The sequence below is a fragment of the Spermophilus citellus genome (genome assembly GCF_964194105.1).
Source record: "Spermophilus citellus genome assembly, chromosome: 3".
NCBI classification, from domain to species: domain Eukaryota; kingdom Metazoa; phylum Chordata; class Mammalia; order Rodentia; family Sciuridae; genus Spermophilus; species Spermophilus citellus.
Window position 1 is genome coordinate 4,838,876 of NC_138184.1, and position 21,525 is coordinate 4,860,400.

Sequence of the window (21,525 nt, forward strand, 5' to 3'; positions counted from 1 at the left end):
CCTCTCTCTACCAACGAGCACCCACCTTGCTTTCTTCCCAGGGAAGACCCTGGGAGCTGAGCTGGATCAGGCCTGTGCTGCAGGCCTTACACACACTGCCAGAACCTTCCCCTGGCCCCGAGGGCATCCTCAGCCCTTGGGGAGGTTAAGAACCCTGCTCAGGTTTGACAGTGGGTGGCCCTGAGGTTTACCAGCTGTGAGGCCCTGGCTACCTTGCTGGGTCCCCATGCAGAAATGAGGCCATTAATAGCAGCTGCTTTGCAGAGAAGATGACAGTGTGGGAGAACTGACGGCACAGGACGCTGGCAGGTTCTCCACTCACTGGAGTCCTTTTGGCCATTACTGTTACATTAACAAGCACAAAGGGCTGGTGGTGTTCTCCCCTCCTCCTCCCCCAGGACTGTCCCAAGGGGGCCTGCAGCCACATGCAGCTGAGGTTGTGCCCGGCTCTGGGAATGAGAGTCAGCCTTTGGTCAGGCACACCTGACCCCGCCCTGCTGTTCTCCCCACCCCAGGTGTTCATGGGCTCCTGACTGCAGGACGGATCAGAGCCTTTACTGGAGCGTTGGTTTGCGAGGGTTGCCACAGACTGGCTGGCTTCACAGAAATTTATTGTCCTACGGTTCTGGAGGCTGCAAGTCTGCACCAAGGTGCCAGCCAGGGCCATTTCTTCCGAGGCCTCTTGGTGTGTAGACAGCGTCTTCTCCCTGTGTCCTCACATGGCTGTCCCTCAGTGTGTCTGCGTCCCAATTTTCTCTGTAAGGACACCAGTCGTCTTGGATTAGGGCCCACCTTATGACCTCATTTTCACTTAATTGTCTCTTGAGAGACCCCATCTCCAGGTCATTCTGAGATCCTGGGGGTCAGGACCTCAGCGTGTGAATACCAGGGAGTCACAAGTAGCCTCCAGCACTTGGCTGAACGGAGTGTGAATAAGAGCGTGAGGACAGACTCAGCCCGGCAGGCCACCAGAGGCACGGCAGGGGGCTGTGGGAGGCAGAGGGCCCCCAGGCAGGGGTGGTTAGGGAAGACTTTCCCTGCGAAGAGTGAAAATCCAGAGGGGCTGGGGAGGCTCAGGTGGACGAGCAGCCGGCTGAGCTGGAGGGAGGGTATTGACCAGCGACAAGATCTGAGAGCACTAGGGCCACGCGGCCGGGTGAGGATTTGGGTCCCTGCTGGAGTGACGGGAACCACACGGTGTAACTCTGGCCCCGTGCCCTCTAGAAAGAGGTCCCGAAGGAGGGCCCGGTGAGGGGCGGGGAGGCTGGGGACAGCGCCCCCTGGTGGGGAGCTGGTTGTTTCCTCCCGGTCACCTCCCGGGTTGTGGCCCATCCCAAGGCTGGGCCAGGAGTGGAGACAGGGCACAGGGGACCCTCCTGATTTTGAGTCACAGATTTGTTTGAGAGTTTAGGGAAATTTAAGGACACTTCCCCCCAAATTGCACACATCTCTGTGCAGGTGGAGCCTGAGACAAACTGCGACTCAGCAGTTCAGGTAGATTTCTGGGTCTCCCACCCAGGGCAGAAGTTGGACACGCTGATGTGGAGCGGATGGGGTGCGGGCAAGAAAGAAGATTTGTCGCAAGCCCCTGAGACGGCGTCCTGAATACCCTGCGGCAGGGACCCGTTTTAACTGGCGGAAGACGGAGGGAGTGGGAGGGACATGGTTTTAAAGTTACTTGAACTCAGGGTCCTGGGAAGCCGCGGCTTGGCTCCGGGTCCCGCCGGTGTAGTTAAGCGCAGAGAGCGCCAGGGGGCGCTGCGGCCCGACTTTCCGGCTTCTTTGCTCCTCGGTCTGTGTAACTGAGCTGGGCGACCCTAATTAGAGATGACAGGAAGTGGGTCGAGGGTTCTTCTGTGTTTCTCAGCGAAGACAAAATCCTGTTGTGTAAACCACCTCCGTTTCTGCTCCTTATACTTAGATGACATAATGTTTCTGCACTAAAGACAAATATTGTAAATATTCACAGGTCCCTGGGGACAACAGCCTCTGGCATTATTAGTCCTAGAAGGGCATCTCACCAAGCCCTCTACGCGCATTCGGCAGATCCTCAAAACCTCGTATTTGGGAATAAACCCCAACCTCCTCTCTCCGCATCCAGTGATATTGACCTTCGCAACTCATTGTCCACCTCTTAGGCTGATGTCCCTCTAACAGGCCACACTGTTCCTGCCCAGGGCCCTTGCACCTGCTGCTCCTGGCCTGCAACTCCCTCTTCCTCCTTTTCCATCTCTGCTCAGTTGTCACTGCCTCAGAGAGCCTCACAGTATTGATTGCTGCTTGGCGCATTTTCTTTTTTGTTTTCTTCCTGGCCCGTGGACTGTCCGACTTTCCGGATGGGTTGGTTGCTTCCTCATGACCTAGCGTTAACTTTTTCTCTAAAATACTCTCCCCTCTGCCCTCCTATGTCTCCTGTCAACAGGTGCTTGGGACAGCAGCCTTGGTTACAACCAGATTCAGCTGTAGCCAGAATAATACATGAGGCTGGATACTTCCTTCCTCACGTAAGGGGCTCTGTAATGCCACCTAGCTAAGACTGGTCACCAGGCTCGGGGGCTGTCCCTTGTTCTCAGTAACTCTCCACCTGAAGATGTTAGCAGCCACCAAGTCTAGGTCCATTATCCCTTGAGGATTATTTCCAGCTGCATCCTTCCTGCCGCTGGAATTAGCCCGGCGGGACAGAATTTTCTCTTTTAGCAACTAGTTGGTTTGTCCACAGTAACATCCTGATACATTTTCTTCAGTGTTATTTATGGGGTTCCTCAAGGTCACTGGACACATGAGCTCAGCAGGGAGGAATGGAGTGGGGACAAGTCTGAAGGTCATTTGCGGTTACATTGTAAATACCTTGTAATCCCCTGCCCCACCCCAGGCTGCGGCTACCATGGTAACAGTGATGGGGCTTCCTGGGCAAGAACACTGGTGGGTTTGTTTATTTATGTACATCACAGGGCCCAAGAGCTTCTCCTGTGTTGTACGGAGACTCTAGAATGATTGGTGGAATAGCAAGAGGGAAAGGTTTGAGGGCTTGAACTTTCTCAACTTAAAAAAAAAAAAAAAAAGCCAAGTGCTGCAGGTGTGGCTCGGGGCAGAGGGCTTGCCTAGCCTGGTGTGTCACCCCGGGCACCTCAGGTTCCAGGGCAACCTGGAGTTTCCAGCTGAACAGGAGAGGTGGCGCTGGGACGAGGAGCCCAGGACCCCTGGCAGGACAAATAGGGTGTGGTGGAGAGCCCAGGGAGGGGCTGGGTGCCCGCAGGCAGGAAAGGGAAGTTAGCCCAGGAAAAGCTGCGGAAATGACAAGAGTGAAGAGAAGACACCGGGTGCCCTGGGGGACCCAAGACAGTGAAGAAGCCAAGGAGCTTCCCTTTTTAAAATTTTTTTTAGGGGAAAAGTTGCTCAAAATCTTAAAACATAAATTAACCAACAGTTTCACCCAAGGACATTGTGAAAAAGGGTCAGGTGGGGAAATGTCCCTGCGAGCAGAAGGGTTTTACTCCGGTGGAACCAGAAATGAGGCTTCCCGGGGCCTTGGGAGTGGTCAGAAAGGACAGGGAAATCTCAGTCACAGGCCCCTCCACCTTGGCTCCCACCACAGTTCTCTTCTGAGACCCCTCAGAATCTCAGTGGTTGAGCTGGGCACCGTGGTCACACCTGCAATCCCAGCGGCTCGGGAGGCTGAGGCAGGAGGATCATGAGTTCAAAGCCAGCCTCAGCAACTCAGTGAGGCTCCGTCTCTAAATAAAATATAAAAAAGGGCTGGGGGTGTGGCTCAGTGGCTAAGCACCTCTGGGTTCCATTCGCAGTACCCCCCCCCCAAAAAAAAGAATCTCAGTGGTTGGGGAAAGTTCTAGAAAACTCATGAAAGGCAAAGTTTATGAAGCCCTTACTCTGTGCCAGGCCTCATCCTAGGTGCATGTAAAACACTCTGTCCTCACCATGGCCCTGTGAGGTCATCACCACTAAGACTCCTGTTACAGGTGGGGAAACTGAGGCCCTGGGGTGCTTAGCAGTGTACTTAAGTAAGGACTGTGGCGTTGACACATCGCCATCTGAAATCCAGCTGTCTGCGGGGCCTTTCCCATGCGGCTCCCCCGCAAGTTAGCTGTTGTCTGTGCACAGCTGCTCAGGGCTCCTGCCGCCGTGCGGGAGGGGATGCGTGTTCACTCCTGGATGCTGAAGAGCTGGGTAAGGGGGGGCCCAACTTTATACCAGGAAACCAGGCAGAGGCATCCTGCCCGCCACCTTCCCCTCCGGTCCCGAGTTCCTCATTTGGGGGTGGGCTGGTTGCTTCACCACCACCCCTTCATTCCTTTCATATTGTGAACTTGTGCGTTCTCTGTTTTTTTTGTTTTCAAATAGGGATACTTTATTCCTTTAATTTCTTTAAGGGGAAGAGGAGATGTGGAGGAGCAGCTCAGAGGATTCAACACAGCAGATACGCCGCGCCAGCAAGTCTGAGGTCCAGCGCGCCACACCAGGGCTGTGGGTGACACTATTGTGGGCAGGGTTTTTGCTAAGAGATCTTACCTGCTCTTCCTTCACACAAAAGTTGGTAACTGTGCAACGAGGATGTGTTAATTTGCTTGACTATTGTAACCATTTCACTACCTGCATTTCAAAACCTTACGTTGTGCACCTTAAATATATTATAGTAAAATTTATTCTAGCTGGGTGAGGTGGTGCATGCCTGTAATCCCAGTGGCTCAGGAGGCTGAGACAGGAGGATAGAGTTCAAAGCCAGCCTCAGCAACTTAGTAAGGCCCTATAAGCAACTCAGTAAGACCCTGTTTCTAAATAAAAGGTAAAAAAGGGCTGGAGATGTGGTTCAGTGGTTAAGCACCCCTGGGTCTAATCCCCGGTACCAAAAAAAGAAAAAAAAAATTAAAGAAAAAAGGTATAGGAATAGTCTCAAAAGATTTTTTTTTTAAGAAAAGCTACCACCCACACACCTTTTGGTGGCTAAGAAATGATAGTCCTGAGGCCACTCCAATTTGGGATCAAATCTGGGCTTCTGCATGTACTGGCTGTGTGACCCAGGACAAGTTGCTTAGACTCTCTGGGCCTCACACTCTGCTTTTGTGAAGCAGAGGTAATAACCATATCTCCCTAACTGGATGGTTACACGGATTCAATAAGGTCATGTGTGTGAGTTGCTCAACACAGATTCAGGCATTGCACAAGTTGTCGATGGGGTTGTTTTACAACTCACAGGTGTTGGGGAGGGTGGTGGGGGAGCCTAAGCGAAAGATCTGTCGGATTCTGCCGGACTTCCCTTCCCCCTGGAAGGAACACGGAGAGGCAAGAGCGGGATTCCCAGAGGAAACCTCGGGTTGTTAACACCGGAAATCTCTCACTGTGTTCCTCCTGCTTCCCTGCCCAAGGCTCGCCTGCCCCCACAGGTCCTGCGGCCTCCCCTCCAGCCCATTCTGCACACTGGTTCTCCCCAGGTCAGGAGCGTCTGCCCAGATGGGCCCAGGGCGCTCCCGGCACACTGCTCAAGAAACCCGACAGCGGCCAGGGCTCTCATTTCCCTTCATTCACAGTGGACGGGAAGCAAGTGTCCGTGATTCTTTTCTGATTTGATAGAGCCACCTGCCATTGCGATCTTGTCACCAGGGCAACAAGTTATCACCTAGTAAGGCGGCCAATCAGCAGCCGGGGCTTCCTCTGCAAGATGGCAACAGTTTCTAGGCTTCCGAGTGATACAGGTCCCCTTTGTTCAAAGAAGGCGTCAAGGACAGATGTCTGTTAACAGCAAAGAGAGCAAGTTGGTGGCAGTTATGAATATTTATAAAGAAAACCAGTTGTATGAGGCAAAAAAAAAAAAATCCTATGTGGCTTCAGGGGACACAGAAGCCATTTCCTCTGGGTCTTTCAGAAAGTCCTTTTTTCCTCACTGTGAGCATTAAAAGGGGGGGCGGCGGGGAGAGCGGCGGTGGCACACGCCTATCATCCCAGCGGCTCGGGAGGCTGAAACAGGAGGATCGAGAGTTCAAAGCCAGCCTCAGCAAAGGTGAGGCCCTAAGCAACTCAGTGAGACCCTGTCTCTAAGTAAAATACAAAATGGGGGTGGGGCTCAGTGGTCGAGTGCCCCTGAGCTCAATCCCTGGTATATATATTAAAAAAAAAAAAGCAGGAAACTGTGAGCATTGGAGGTGCTGGTTCCGTGGCTGTGTGAAGGAGTTTGCTCTCTGTCAGGGATACCTTAATAAACCTTGATTTAAATAAACTCTACTTGGGAAAAACAAGACATTCACTCAGCATGCTGGCATCAAATGGAACACTTCAGAGTGCATTTTCTTACATATAAATTGCATTTCAATAAAATAGATTTTTTTTAAAGAGAGAGAGAGAATTTTTAATATTATTTTTTAGTTCTCGGTGGGCACAACATCTTTGTTGGTATGTGGTGCTGAGGATCGAACCCGGGCCGCACGCATGCCAGGCGAGCGCGCTACCGCTTGAGCCACATCCCCAGCCCTAAAATAGATTTTTTAAAATTTGTGTTTATTATTTGTGGAATTTCCTTGGGCAGCATCAGATGCAAAATTGAGGCCAGGAGAGCCCATTTTCACCGGTTGAAATTGGCAGGATGAAAGGGCTTTATTTTTTTAAAAGAGAATTAAGGCTCTTTCTTGTTTCTGACCCAAGGGTTTTCAAACTGAGTCCCTAGGGAACCCTAGGGATCCCACATACTACGTCACTTTCTCTTCCAGTGTTCTCAGCTGCTCAGTTCTTCTAGCCTTTCAAAAGCTCTTATCTGAAAAGTTCTGTGGATAAAGAGTTTGAAAAGAAGAACTCTTAAAAAAAAAAAAGACCCCCCCCCCTTTCTGTGTGTGATGCTGGGCAAATGCTCTACCTCGGATTGGCACCCCCAAGTCCCCAGATGATTTTTGCTTCCTTGTGCAAACTCTGTTGTGCGCAGGCTGTGTTGGGGTCTTCAGGGAGAAGGGCTGAGCTGGGACTTGTTCTGGACAAGATCTGGCAAGAAAGTGGACCTCAAAGTCCCCACAAGGACCCGTGCAGAGGGACAGGATTTCTTTCTTCCAACCAGGCTCCCGCCTTCCTGCCTCATTAGATTGCTCTCAGTTCCTCAAAACGGGGACACAATGTTCCCTCCACCCAGAAGGCCCTCCCTGGCTTGTTCCCTGGTTAACTCTTGCCTACCCTCCACCTATCCTCAGCCATCTCTCCCTCCACTGAAACCTTCTTGGATTCGTCCACATGGGACCAGAGTGTTACGTTGGACGTTCTTATGGAACTAGGTTCTTCTCTGTACAGGAACCAGCACCTGAGTCTGCGTGAATATCCTATAGGTGTCTGTCTTCTCCCAACACATAAGGCCAAGTTCCACCTGTGCTCTATTGCATGCACAATACTAAGCACAGCACCTGGCACATAGTAGATGCACAATAAATAGCGCCTCCACTTTGGACCTGCAGACACTGTTGAATTTACACAGCAATCTCATACATACATGTTACTTTTATGGAAACATAACGTGCATAGAGAAAATTACGCAAATGTAAGCATACAGTTCAAATGGTGCATTAATCCCAGAAACCTTCCCTGTGTCTCCATATCCTTACTACCTTGGATTCTCCGGAAACTTCCTTCATCATTTCTAACAGCATAGATTAGATTTGTCCTTTTTTTTTTTTTGTCCTTCTGTGTGAGAGGATTTGTGTGGCATGTCCTCTTTTATGTCTGGCTTCGGTGCTAACATGATAGCATGTGAACCATCCAGATTCTCTGCACAAAGTTGGAGTAGACAGCCTCACCTCTAGATTGCTAGAGGCCAGGGGTGGCAATTGTTTTCTTTTTTTTTTTTTTTTTCTGTAAAGAGCCATAGTAGGGGCTGGGGATATGGCTCAAGCGGTAGCGCGCTCGCCTGGTGTGCGTGCAGCCCGGGTTCGATCCTCAGCACCACATACAGAGATGTTGTGTCCGCCGATAACTGAAAAATAAATATTGAAATTCTCTCTCCTCTCTCTCTCCCTCTCTCACTCTCTCTTAAAAAAAAAAGAGCCATAGTAACTGTCACAACTACTCAACTCTCTCATTGATGTGTGAATGCCATTGACAGGTGAAAGCAGCCATAAATGTACTTTTAAAAGTGGGCGCTGGGGTGTAGCCCTGTGATAGAGCGCTTGCCTAGCCTGTGCAAGGCCCTGGGTTCCATCCCTAGCACCAAAATCAAAACTAACTAACTAATCAAAAGTGGGCATCTATGTTCTAAGAAAATTTCATTTATGGATACTGGAATTTGAATCTCATATCATTTTAAGTATCATAAAAGGTTTAAAAAAATTTGGATTGGTTTAAAAAAGTGCAAGAATGGGTGGCTGCTCAGAAAGTTAAGCATAGCCAGGGGTGGAGGGACATGCCTGTAATCCCAGGAACTTGGGAGATGAAGGCAGGAGGATCACAAGTTCAAAACCAGCCTCAGCAACTTAGTGAGGCCCTAAGCAAGTCAGTGAGACCCTGTCTCAAAATAGAACATAAGATACGGGCTGGGGAGTGTGGCTCAGTAGGTGAACACCCCTGGGTTCACTCCCTGGTACAAAAAAAGGAAAGCATAGAACTGGCCTATGAACAGGCAGCCTCTCTTCTGCATGGTGCTAAGTTTAACAAGCCAGAAACAAAGGGATCCATGACCTATGATTCCAGGTATATGAGGTCCCTGGAGTGGACAAATTGGCAGAGTAGAATGGTGGGTGCTGGGGAGCGGGACGGGGGGAGAAGGGGGAATGAGTGTTGAACAGGGGCAGAGTTTGTGCTCTGGATGAGGAGACAGTTCTGGAGATGCATGGTGGCCACCCAACACGGTGGAGGTGCTTAATGCCACTGAACTGTATGCTTAAAAAATGGCTGACTTTATGCTCCCGGTATTTTATTACAACCCAAATCTGTTGTGTTGGAAACTTAAAAAATAGCAAAAATATAACAATTGTTCTTAGCTAGGGGATGGTCCCAAATAAAACGTCTACACCTGGCCACCGGGCACAGTTGGCTAGCTTGCCTCACAGAGAGTTCCGCTGAAGCAATCGACATGGTCTTGTGTCTCTATTCCCTTGCTGACGGGCATTCAGGCATGAACAGGCACACAGAGGCCATCAGGGACAGCACCCTCTGTCCCTGCATGTAAACTTCTGCTTCTCTCTCCCTCCCTCAGATCTCGGCCCCCGGAGTGGTCACCCATGCTCCCTCCTGACCAGTCCCCAGTGGAGGCAGGGGGGCTGCTGAAGGAGAGGCTGTGGCGAGGGGGGGGGAGGCAGAGTTGCCCTCTGGGGCCTCCACTCCAGGGGCTTCCTCTTGGCCCGGATGTGGGCAGGGAGGGCCCAGGGACTCAGCTGTCAAGAAGGAAGCCCCACACCCAGACGCCTCAGGAGAGGTGTGTGGCACAGGATTCCGGCTGTTTCCTACTGAGTCCGCCAAGGGGTAAGTGAGAGCTGTCCCTGTCGTGTCCAGGGGCCCAGTGCAGACCCGTGCCCCCAGCTCCGGGCTTGGGGCACTGTGGGCCTGATCCTCCCCACCATGGAAGGGAGCTGACCCGGAGGCGGGTCTTGTCTCCCCTCACAGCACCTGCGGGATGAGGACTCTCTGCGTCCTTCTCCTCCCTGTCCTGGGGTTGCTGGTGTCCAGCAAGTCATCGTGTCCCATGGACGAAGCCGTCGATGAAAAGATCCAGGGGGGCATCAGCTCCCTAAGTGAGCATTCTTATATCTATTCCAGGATCAAACCCCAGCTCAGTGCTAACCAAACCTCACACCCTCTCCCAGCTGCGCCCAGCCCTACCTGGAAACAGCTCCGAATTCAGTCCCAAACTAACCCAACCTGTCACCTCAAACTTGGGGGCTTACTCCAGAACAGAGGACCCTGGAGGTGGTGGCCTTTCCACCAGGACCTGGACCACCTACCTGGGCCTTCCCTAGGGAAACTGGGTGTTTCTGGAGATGGATCCCAGGGCCTCCTGCCTGCCAGGCCAGCGCTCTACCACTGAGCTGCACCTGCGGCCGTCCCCAGGGGAACCTCTGCTCCCCTGCCTGGCTCCAAGCCAGCAGGAGTTAGCGCCTGGGGATGCGGGAGGACAGCTTGGTCTTATGGCCTCCCATCCCGCTTCTGCAGTTTTTGCAGCAGTACAGAACATCCGCCTGGACTGCAGGACGGTCACCTCCAGGGGGAACCTGGCTACCTGCCCTGCAGGTGAGTGCACAACCTGTAGTTCAGGCTCAAGTTTGTCCCAAGCCCCTTAGAAGATCCCATCCTCTCTGTCCTGAGCTTTTACTTCCTCAGTGTCCAGATCCCTCATCCAGCTTTGTCCCCCTCCACTCCAGCTCGGGTACCTCATTTCCTTAGGGCACTGGTGTCCAGGCCCCCAGCCTCCCTGCCCCCATGCATCCTGTACCCACTCCCTGGTCGGAGCCCGTGGCCCCCACCCCACCCCCACCCTCCCAACCTTCTGGCTCCTAGTCCCAGCTCCCTGGCTCCCACCCCCAGGCCTCTCTGTCACCGCCTGCACGTGTGGCTCAGCCTGTGGCTCATGGGACGTGCGCGCCGAGACCACGTGCCACTGCCAGTGCGCGGGCATGGACTGGACCGGAGCGCGCTGCTGTCGTCTGCAGGCCGCCTGAGGTCGATGGCACTGCGCCCCAGGGAGGGGTAGGGGGGAGCTGCAGAAATAAACAGAAAGAGATGGTGACCAGCAGACCTGGCCCCCTGCGGTTTCCTCAGCTGGGCAGGGCGGGGAGTGGGGAGCACGGGCTGAGTGCGCCCCTGCGGAACCCATGGAACCCACACACGGGGCCAGGACAGGGACGCCCCTTCCTTCTGCTCCTTCCCTCTCCTTTGCCTGGTGTCTCCACCTCTTCCTCTGCTAGTGGGACCCCGACTTCCTCCATTAACACCTACCGCCAGCTGAGGGCTCAGGGCCACCTTCAAGAGCCAAGTGAGTCTCACCTTTGAGGCCACCTTGACGGCCTGGGTCTCCTGCCTCACAGGAAACCGCTAGTGTCGTCCCAGCCCCAAGACTTCATGCAGGATCTGGGTCAGTCCATTGTGGGCAGGACACTCGGGGCCCTGAGTCCCCAGCGGCCCCGGGCTCCAGGATTTTGTTATAATGATGCTAAGAGGACTAATACACGTGGTCACACAGAGATGCCATTACTACAGGCATGCCCATGTCCCCACAGTCACACAGCGACAAGAAAGACACCCCTGAATCCACGTGAAGAATGACAGACACACCCATGTTGGAGAACAGACTAAGTGTCACAAACATATGTGTCCCTGACAGATTCTTGGTCTTCTGGTAGCTGGTCCCCACCCCAACCTGGATGCACACCCAATGCCCTAGAGGGCCCCCAGCCCCACCCGCAGCATCCTTTACCATAGCTCCCAGGGCAGAGGACAAATCCAGGTGACTCAGGGTCCAGGTCCCCAGGAATCCTGACCCAGGGGCTAGGGATCCAGCCCCTGAGAGGCAGCTAGAATTCCTAGCACCCACTCTTGAAAGACCCAAGACTCTAATGTCACCCTGGAGAATTAGGGATAGAAGGGTCCTGGTTTTCAGGGTGTATGGAGCCTTCCGCCCACTGCCTCCCACCTCTCATGGTGGCTCAGCCCCTTGCGCTGAGCGGCCATGAACAGAGATCATTCTACTCCTGGGGGCTTCCCTCCTGACTACAGTGTGGCCTCAGGACTGAGTGGGATGGTGAGTCAGAGGCGTGGCCAGGACCAGAGAGGGCAAGTCTAGGCCTTGCATGTCCCTCCTCTTCGTGACGCAGGTGTGTTGGGGAGCTCCCTGGTCCCTAGACCCTCGTGTGAAAGCCCCACCCAACTGTCCTCCTGTATCTGGACCCCAAGAAGGGCCTCTTCAGAGCCCTCACTTCCAGCACAGCCATCTGCCTGTCCTAGCACACAGACTTGGATATTATATCTGCCGATGTGACCTTGGGCAGGCAAGCCCCGTTCTTGAGTCTCTGTCAATGCCCTAGCTCCCTGTGGTGGCTAAGACTCTTGTGGACACAAGGGCCACAGACCCCAGGTCAAGCTAGCTTGAGTGCAGAGGGAGGAGGGGAGGAAGTTTTGGTATGTGTAACTGCTGAGAGCCCCAGAGCTAGAATAGCAGGTTCAGGAATGGCTGGATCTAGGGTCTCACATGATGGCTCTGGACCAGATTCCCCCTCAGCTCTGTTTTTCTCGGTGCTGGCTTCCTTCTCAAGCAGATTCTCCCCTGTCACAATACCAGGCTTACATTATCTCAGTCTGGAAGCCTCCGTGGAAAGAAAAAAGAAAGAACGCCATTTTTCCCCTTGTTAACCCAACAGAAATCCCAGGGCAGAGTTTCATTGGCCACGCCTGTGCCAAAGCTTAGTTTCTGATTGGCTGAACCTGGGTCATGTGCTCCCCTTCAGCCAATCCCAGTTTTGTGACCGACTGGACCCAGGGCAATTTTCTATCTTAAAGTCGAGATGGTTATCCTATGAAAAGTGGGCGTTGGTCAGGTTACCCCAGGAATGTGTCCTGCATGACAGGGTTGCTTGTGGGCCTCCCGTTCAGTGGCTTTTCCTCAAAGGAAGTCTAGAGGGCTGGAGCCAGTCTCAGGCTCATCCAAGAGAAATTTGCAAAGTGCAGTCCTGCCCTCTGTGCCTGGCCCTCAGAGCAGAGCCGGCCTCCAATTGGTCCAGCCCGGGTCTGTTATGTAACTCAATGGCTGGTTTCTTTCTAAGACTAGATAGAGGATCTGGCATGGAAACACTATTAAATTGATCTTTCCTGGGGATTTGGCAATATTTCGAAAACAGCATGTTATCCTCACTAGATCACGGAGTCCATTCCAAAATGATTTCGAATTTAATTTCAAGTTTTAAGCCAAACATAGAATGCTCACTTTCCTGCATGTGGTCAGAAAGTCTTAGACGTCTCACCCCCCCCCACCACCAAAGGGAACAAACTATAATACTCTTAACTCGCACTGTCCAATAGCAGGCATTGAACCTTGAAATCCGACCAGTTCGAAATAGAAATGGATCTTAAATGCAAATACACCTTTGATTTCTAAGATGAGGAAGAAAGGAAAGAAATAAGGAATGAAGGAGGAAGAAAATAATATGAACGATCTTTAAACAATTTTTATTGACTTCTTGTTGTTGAGATGGGGGAGGGGATTTCTTGGGCCCAGGAGTTCAAGTTCAGATGGCTATGTTGCCAGGCCGGCCTTGAACTCCTGGGCTCAAGCAATCCCCCTGCCTCAGCCCTGAGTAGCTGGGACTACAGGAGCACTCTATGCCCAGCTTTGTTAATAATTTTAAAATATCACCTACATGTTGAAATAGTAGTTTGGTGTCTTATGCTAAATAAAAATAATATTGAAGTTAATTTAGGGCTGAGGGTGTGGCTTAGTGGTAGAGTGGGTTAGCATGTGGGAGGCCCTGGGTTTGATGCCCGGCACCCGCTCCTCACTGATAGACATGACGAGGCTGGGTGTGTAGCTCGGTGACACAGCATTTGTAAGACCCTGGGTTCCATTCCCAGCACTACAAAAAAAAAAAAAAAAAAAGTATTTAGCTTATCAGGTGTTTTTTTTTTTTTTTAATGCAGGTGCTAAAAAATTTTAAATTAAACATGTGGGTTTGGGGGTGTAGCCCAGTGGCAGAGCACCTACTTAGCCTGTGCAAGGCCCTGGGTTCTATCTTCAGCACTGCGACAGTAATAACAATCATTAACTAAACACATGGCTCACATATATCTATTGGAGACACAGCTCTAGACTGAGGCAAAAGTTCTTTAAATACTCTGTACCTTTTATAGTCCTCATTTTCAAGGTCAGAGAAACACAAAAGGATGTTCAGGTACCTTCTAGACAGAGTGCAGTTCGTGTTTCTCTGGTGGCACGTGTACAAGAAGAATGACCGCAGCTGAGCTGTGATGTGCCTCCGGGAGCAGACCAGTGGCTGCAGGGTGTGTATTTGGAGGTGTGTGTAGCCGGTCGCATGCCTGTTATCCCAGCAACTTGGGAGGCCGAGGCAGGAGGATTGCAGGTAAAAGGGCAGTCTCAGCAAATTAGTGAGACCCTGTCTCAAAAGTTAAAAAGGGCTGGAGATGTAGCTCAGGGGTGGAGTGTCCCTGGCTTCAATCCTCAGGATAAAAAAAAAAATGGAGGTGCGTGTACATGTTTGTACTGTATGGCTGGTAGGGAGCCGAAAATGAGCGTCAGGGCTTGGGGGTGGCTCAGTGGTACAGAGTTGCTGGGCATGCATGAGGCTCTGGGCTTGATCCCCTGCCCTGGAGAAAAAAAAAAACAAAAACAGGAAAACAAAAGAAAAAGACCCTGCTGGGGTCTCCAGGGGGAGGGAAACTGTACCCCCAGGGTCTGTCCAAGCAGGGGCTGGGGTGTGCTCTGACCTCGGGGCCAGTGGTGGGTATGAGTCCCCATGGTGCCCTCATGACCTCAACTCTGTTCCTGTCCGCCACAGGGTCTTGGGGTAGGGTAGAGCTGAGAAGTAGGAGTGGACTGGGGGGGAGGAAGGTGTGAGGGGACCCAGGAAGCCCACCTCCAAGCCCGACAGCCTTTGCCCTAGAAGACGAGGCTCTAAGGTGGCCCAACTCTTCTGCAGACAGGAGACAGAGGAGGGAGGAGGGGAAAGTCCATCCTGGTAGGCCCTCTCCTGCCCTCTCTCCTTCTCTCATCATTGCCTGTAACACGCCAATTCCGTCTCTGGGCCAAAGGGTTCCTCTTCTTGGCCACCCCTGAGACGTCTGACCTTCTTTTTTTTTTTTTTTTTTTTTTTTAAGAATTTTTAATATTTATTTTTTAGTTCTCGGCGGACACAACATCTTTGTTTGTATGTGGTGCTGAGGATCAAACCCGGGCCGCACGCATGCCAGGCGAGCGTGCTACTGCTTGAGCCACATCCCCAGCCACGTCTGACCTTCTTAATCTGAGGGGCAAGGATGCACCAAGACGAGAGGGTCATGGATTTCTGAAAACCAGAAGGCAAACCCATTTCTTCCTCTTCTGCCCCCAAATTTCCTCATCTCCCCAACACTTTCCGGTGGGTGTGGATGTGTGGACACTCTAGCAGGCCAGGGACCAAGCACCCTGAAATCTACATAACCAGCACTTCAAGATGCAGGCAGCAGCCTTCAGAGACAAGAAAGGGGGAAACACGGGCGATCACAAAGGTCAGGAACCTGGGCGTGAGCCGGGGGTGGTCAAGAAGGAGGGTTGAGATAGGAGAGAGAAGGGGCCCAGGTGGGGGCTGGAGGGGTCCTCCTCGGCCAAGATGCACGGTCACCTGCTCTGCTTAACCACAAAGCAGACTTTAGTCTCTCACTCCTTTTTTTTGCCCCTGAAAACTTGCTGTGTTCAGGGACCACGTGCACCAGGGTCTCCCTGTCCCCTTCCCTGCCTCTGGGTTCTCTGTAGGTCCCCATAACCTCTCCCACCAAATCTTACACAGATACCCATGACCCTGACTATGAGAATATTACCTTGACCTTCAGAAACCGGGACCAGCCAAGGGGCAGTCATCTAGCACCCGTGAATCAAGGTGAGCCAGGCCTGACCGCCCAGGCTCCCAACCTCAGGAAGGGGAATGTGGGAGGGCACCCCAGGGACAAGGGGCTGCTTGGAGGAGGTGAACGGTGTGGAGTGTGGTGGTATCAAGGACTGGGATGGTGGCCGTGGAGGTGGCTTTGCAGGTGGTAATGGTGATGGCACATCTGAAATGTGGTGTGGGTGAGTGCTGGATACCACAGGCATCGATGTCGGCGGGTGTGGGTGGCACTGGGTAAGGTCTGTAAGGGGGTGTGTGACGGCGACGTGCTGGAAACGATCGCTGGTGGTGTGGGTGAGGGGGATGTTGTGGCAGCTTGTTGACAGTGACCATGAACGCTGCTGACGGTCACAGCTGCAGTGGAATTAAGAGCAAGCCGTCCATGGTGTCTGGGACAGAGCCAGGTCTGCCTGGCGGGGGGCCCCTGGGGGTCACCGGCCTGCCTCTCTGTCTCAGTCTCAGCCCAGCCCAGGCCATCCTCGGACCCTGCCCAGGTCCCTGCTTGGTTGCACAGAGCCATCATGAGCCTGTTTGTCCTTCTCGCCCTGACCTTTCTGTTCTTCATCACCCTCTCCATCTTGATGCTGTTGAAAAGTGAGAGTTCTTGGGGGAGAGGGGAGGGAGGTCCGAGTGTCCACCTTACTCCCTCCCGATCCCAGCTCCCCTCCCTTTTCCCCAGCCCCGCTCCTAGGAGGGTTGACCCACGCAGCTTCCAGGTTTCCCCTGCCCTTTCCTGAACAGATTCGGAGATGTCTAGGGAGCTGCTGAGCTTGAAAAGGGAGCTTTGGAATGGTGAGTCAAGGGCCCACGGGGAGACCCACAGCGTGGTGTTGAGATCGGGTGGTCACCCTGCCAACCCATGCCCATAGCCACGAACGCGGCTCAGGAGGGCCAGGAGGAGCAGAGGACGCATTGGAGAGCCATCCTGCAGAACTCTGGGGAGGCCATGAAGGGCATCAGTGAGATCAAGAGCAAGGTCCAAAGTGGAAATGAAAAACTTAAGACAGTGGCAGCAGGTACCTCCAAGACCCACCCTTTGTTGGGTGAATTTGTTTCAATGCTCAGCACCAGGCTGGGTGCTAGGGCCTCAGGGGGGGGGGGGGAGGAGACGGCTGGGCTCCTGACCTCCCAAAGCCTAGGATTTGGAAGGGGTGATGGATGATGGCTTTGAGTTGCTTGGGTTTGCTGCACTCCAGGCTGGAGGCCTGCAGGGAGGGGCCTCCAATGGAGGCCCCACCCCAGCCTCATCAGTCTCTCCTTCCCTCCCACCAGAAATAACCCAAATCAATAAAAACACACAGAAGATCCTGGAGGAGCTGGAGAAGAAGATGAGCACACGTAAGCCGGGGCCCAGGGATGGGGGTCAGGGGAGCCTGGGCCTGGCCTCAGTGTCTCTCTCAGGGGGCTGGTGTGCCTGACCTTGGGTCTCTCCCCTCCCTCAGAGTCTACACCTCAATGAGTAGGACATTGCAGCCACAGCTTGGAGGACAGGATTGCAGCTGCCATCAAGATGAAAAATGCACTGTCAGCCTCCCCCTTGTTCCACGTATAGAAAATCGAATGTCATCATGACTGTGTTTCAGAGTTGCATGGCTGTGTGTGTGTGTGTGTGTGTGTGTGTGTGAGAGAGAGAGAGAGAGAGAGAGAGAGAGAGAATATAGCATTTGGGGAAGCATGGGAGTTTCTGTGACTCCCACAGAAAGGTGTTATGGGTGAATGTGAATGTGGGAGTCACAGCAAACGTGATGTGTATGCCTATTAACACTCTACATACAGCACACACATAAAAGTGGCATGACATGTGAGTATAGGCATGTCCCAACCAACAAGTATCCCCAAAGTATGCCATTGTGGATGTGGGTGGTGGTGACAGGTGATGCTCCTCTCACTGCATGAACATGAGTGCACTGTGCTGCACCATGTGTATACCTGTCATGGTGAGGTGGGAGCACACAGCTGTAGATGTGTCATGTGCCAGCGTAAACAGGCTGTGTCATTCTGCATGTGCTGGGTTTTGTCACCCTGTGTGTTCAGAGCACAGATGTGCATGCGGCCACTTATTTCTGCATTCAGGCTTTGTGATTCATGAAGGTAAAAGTCAGGGGGAAACGATGTGGTTCTTGGCCCTGTTATTGGCATGACTCTGGGACTTGGGAACTCTGGGAGAAAGTGCTTGGGCCTGGGGGTGGGGCGAGTCAGTCACACAGAGCATGGATATGATGTGGGGAACCAGGGCGGGGAGGAGTCAGCAAGAATATATACTTTGTGTAGGTCCCTGGGAGTTCCTGAATGTGTACTCAGGGTGTAACTGAGTCCCTATGCCCCAGAGTGTGTGCCCATGGGCACACATGTGCCCCTAAATGCATGCAGCCTGAGATATACAATATGTCCCTAAGATCCATGCGTGTAATTGTGCCCATAAAGTATTGGTGCCACTCAGCAGTACCTATGAGTATACCTATCCCTGATCGCTCTACCCCACCACTTATGCCTTTAACTGATATAAGAGAACATGTGCTCAAGGGCATGCATGTGCTCCAGAGGCAAGAGACGTGTGCTCATCGTGGTACCTGTGCTCCTGAGCAGGAGACCACATGTACTACTGTCGTCCTGCTCATGGGCCAACCAAAGCCAGCCAGGCGGATACTCAGCCGCGGGCCCGGTGGATACGCTCGCCCTCCAGCGGCCATTCTCGGGTAACGCCGCGCGCGCCCCGCCCACACGCCCGGCCCCCCGCGCGCCTGCGCACGCAGCGTCTTTTACGGCATCGTAAAGAAGTGTGGCCGAACCGACGGCCTCAGTTCCCGGTGAGATCCTGCCCGTCTGCCCGCGACCCCTGTCTGCGCCAAGCCTCGACCGCTCCCCGACCCCTGCCCACGGGTCTGTGCGTCCAGTGCCGGGGTATTAGCGTCCGTGTTCCCGGGCTCGCCCGCTTTGGCCCACCCGGGGGGTCGCGCGCTGGTGGGTCCCTCCCCGCAGTGCTGCGCACCCCCCTCCGCAGCCTGGGCCAGGGCTCGAGGCTCCCGCTGCCACCTCGCGCGAGCTCGTAGGCGCCGTCTCGGCATCCCCGGCCACTCCAGCTTCTGGCCGGGGCTCTGCATGGTGGGGGCGGGGTTCTCCGCTTCCCTTCTGAACCCCGGTGGCGGCACCCTCACCCCCGGATGGAGAGGGTGGACAGGGAGGGCTTCTCGGTGCCCCCTCGCCCCACTTCCCCCTTGCACCCCCGGCAGCTGTGGCTTAGTGCGCTGCGGCGGGAGGATGCCGGCGCCCTCTTCTGGCTGCCCCGAGCTCGGCTCTGACAGCACGCCCCTCCCTCTAGTGTCCCTCCACCAGCCGCCTTTCCAGGGTGAGGGACCCCCCTACCAGACTAAACCACCCAGGCCCACCCAGGTCACCGTGCAGCCAGGCTTCCCAACCGACCGTCGGAGCTGCCGAAGGGTGTGGGACTAGAATGGGGCTTTCCTTCATCCTCCTGGCTCGACCCAGGGATCTCACCTGCCTCCGTCCCTCTAGGCCTTTGGGCTGGATACAGCCCTTTCCTCCCTCCCCGTGTATCTTATCTTGCCTCGGGGTTAGGCAGGAAAGTTCCTGAAGGTGGTCAGTGTTGCAGCGTGCCACTCTGATGCGGACAGGTGGGGTGGGTGGTCCCCGCGTTTCCCCCAGCCCTCCCCGCCAGGTCCCCCTTCCTGTCGTCCCTGACACGGTGTTCGTGGTCTCCCTACAGGGCCGCAGCGGCATGGAGGCGCGCTTCACGCGCGGGAAGTCTGCATTGCTGGAGCGCGCACTGGCGCGGCCGCGCACTGAAGTGAGCCTGAGCGCCTTCGCGCTGCTCTTTTCCGAACTGGTGCAGCACTGCCAGAGCCGCGTCTTCTCGGTGGCTGAGCTGCAGGCCCGCCTGGCCGCCTTGGGCCGCCAGGTGGGCGCGCGCGTCCTCGACGCACTGGTGGCTCGGGAAAAGGGGTCCCGGCGGGAGACCAAGGTGCTGGGTGCGCTACTCTTCGTCAAGGGGGCCTTGTGGAAGGCGCTTTTTGGCAAGGAGGCTGACAAGCTGGAGCAGGCCAATGACGATGCGCGCACCTTCTACATCATCGAGCGGGAGCCGCTCATCAACACCTACATCTCGGTGCCCAAGGAGAACAGCACGCTCAACTGCGCCAGCTTCACGGCCGGCATCGTGGAGGCCGTACTCACACACAGCGGCTTCCCTGCCAAGGTCACGGCGCACTGGCACAAGGGCACCACGCTCATGATCAAGTTTGAAGAGGCCGTCATTGCCCGAGACCGGGCCCTGGAGGGCCGCTGAGCCCAGGAGATAAAGGATGCAGAGAGCCCCTTTCCCAGTTGTGTCTTGTGTCTTGTGTGGGGGCTTCAGAGATGCACTCAACGCTGTGACCCAGGTCCTTTCCCGTGGAGCTTGTTTATAATAGGTGGGAAGGTGGAGGATTTGACCTAGGTTGGGCTTTCAGATAAGGTAGGGATTTGGGTGAGGGGTTTGGGAGGTCCCGAAGATAAGCCAGGCGCCAGAGATGGTGGGAGTGCCAGCACTTTTTGGAATCACAGAGGCTGTCTCCAAGGTGGAGGGATGGGGGATGGGGGATAGGGGTTGAGATCAGGCTAAGATGGAGCCAGGGCTGGCCGACTTTGTGCCAGGGACCAGAGAGTAGATGCTTTATGCCTTGTGGTGTGGTCCCATCACTCTGCTGACAGTCTAAAGGAATGGGTGTGGCTGTATGCCCTTAAAACAGGGTAAGAGTGCTTGTTCCCTCTACCCCTAGACCTTTGTTACTCAGTGTGGTCCAGGGACCCGCAGCACTAGTATCACCTGGGCTCTTGTCAGGGTGCAAAATCTCTTAATCAGAATCTAAACTGTTGCAGAATCTTCTGGGGACCCCTGTGTACCTTAGTTTCAGAAGCAGTGCTTTAGGACATCAGAGTTACCTGGAGAGCTTCTTAAAACAACTGGCTGGGGCCTACCCCCAGAGTCTCAGATCCTGCAGGTTTGTGGTGTGCTCAAGAATTTGCATTCCTTGAGCTCCTGGAACTGCACTTTCGAGATCCATGGCTATCAGGACCTGTCTCTCAAAAGGGGGGTGGGAGTCTAAAGTCATCTTTACACTTAAAATGTTTTAATTTTAAATACATTTGATATACCAATATTTTTCTTGCTGAAAAATTAAAAGATCACACAAGTAGCCTTCCTTTCCCTTCTGCCTACCAACTGATCCCTCTTTCTCACCAGGAAGCATCCTCCTAATTTTTGGCCAAATCTCCACTTCCTTTTGCCCCCACTGCCAGGACCCATACAAGTGACTTCTGAATTGTTGCTATTTAGATGCTCCATCTAGCTGTCCCATGACTGAGGGACACTGGTCTGGTCAGAGAGCAGTTCCAGCATCCCAGCAAGAGGTGGCAGACCAGGGTGGCCTCCAGCATGTTAGCAAGAAAGTGGTGTCAATAGGATGAATAAAACTAGTAAGTCAGGTGCGGTAGCATGCACCTGTAATTCCAGCAACTCAGGAGGCTGAGGCAGGAGTATTTCAAGTGTCAGGCCAGCCTCAGCAACTTAGCAAGACCTTCTCTCAAAATGAAAATAAAAGAGCTGGGGTTGTAGTTTGGTGGTAAAGCATCCCTGGGTTCATTCCTTAGCACTGGAAAAACAAAAATGTTGAATCTTGAAGCACAGGTGGTCACAGAATAGTTGTCTGGGGCAGGGGTGACTCTGGGAGAGGGCTTGGGTGGAGTCAATCTAAGAGGCCAACAGGTGTACCTGTCTGGGAGTTGGGATCCCCGATTTCAGGAGAGGGGTCTGGGGCTGGTGCAGAGAGGAAGCCAGAGGCCTGGAGGGAGGACGAGGGGCTGGAGTCTTGGTAAACAGAAGAAGGTGGGTATATATGGAGGGAGATGCAGGCGTTTTTGAGCTTAGTATCCTCAATCACATCCTGGGGACCCTGGTGAGAGTGGCTTC

General features: G+C 53.6%; 3 protein-coding genes across 5 annotated transcripts; all 3 read left to right on the forward strand.

The window, feature by feature from the left end:
* Nucleotides 1–9,285: 9,285 nt before the first annotated feature.
* On the forward strand, nucleotides 9,286–10,708 carry RETN (resistin). The gene is made up of 4 exons (XM_081286524.1): nucleotides 9,286–9,441; nucleotides 9,583–9,710; nucleotides 10,129–10,206; nucleotides 10,501–10,708. The coding sequence occupies exons 2-4, from the start codon at nucleotides 9,593–9,595 to the stop codon at nucleotides 10,632–10,634; spliced, it is 330 nt and encodes a 109-aa protein (XP_081142650.1). The 5' UTR covers nucleotides 9,286–9,441; nucleotides 9,583–9,592; the 3' UTR covers nucleotides 10,635–10,708.
* A 4,122-nt stretch (nucleotides 10,709–14,830) lies between these two features.
* On the forward strand, nucleotides 14,831–18,155 carry MCEMP1 (mast cell expressed membrane protein 1). Its single transcript, XM_081287680.1, has 7 exons — nucleotides 14,831–15,186; nucleotides 15,465–15,554; nucleotides 16,017–16,154; nucleotides 16,302–16,352; nucleotides 16,430–16,576; nucleotides 16,833–16,898; nucleotides 17,003–18,155. Exons 1-7 carry the CDS (start codon nucleotides 15,132–15,134, stop codon nucleotides 17,017–17,019), a joined length of 564 nt encoding a protein of 187 aa, XP_081143806.1. The 5' UTR covers nucleotides 14,831–15,131; the 3' UTR covers nucleotides 17,020–18,155.
* A 125-nt stretch (nucleotides 18,156–18,280) lies between these two features.
* TRAPPC5 (trafficking protein particle complex subunit 5) lies at nucleotides 18,281–19,896 on the forward strand. Of its 3 annotated transcripts, none has more exons than XM_081287677.1 (2): nucleotides 18,281–18,367; nucleotides 19,285–19,896. In XM_081287677.1, the coding sequence occupies exon 2, from the start codon at nucleotides 19,297–19,299 to the stop codon at nucleotides 19,861–19,863; it is 567 nt and encodes a 188-aa protein (XP_081143803.1). In that variant the 5' UTR covers nucleotides 18,281–18,367; nucleotides 19,285–19,296; the 3' UTR covers nucleotides 19,864–19,896. The 3 variants fall into 3 exon arrangements, with proteins under 3 accessions (XP_081143803.1, XP_081143804.1, XP_081143805.1); XM_081287678.1 differs by having other exon boundaries at nucleotides 18,291–18,440; XM_081287679.1 differs by having other exon boundaries at nucleotides 18,327–18,461.
* The last annotated feature ends 1,629 nt before the right edge of the window (nucleotides 19,897–21,525 follow it).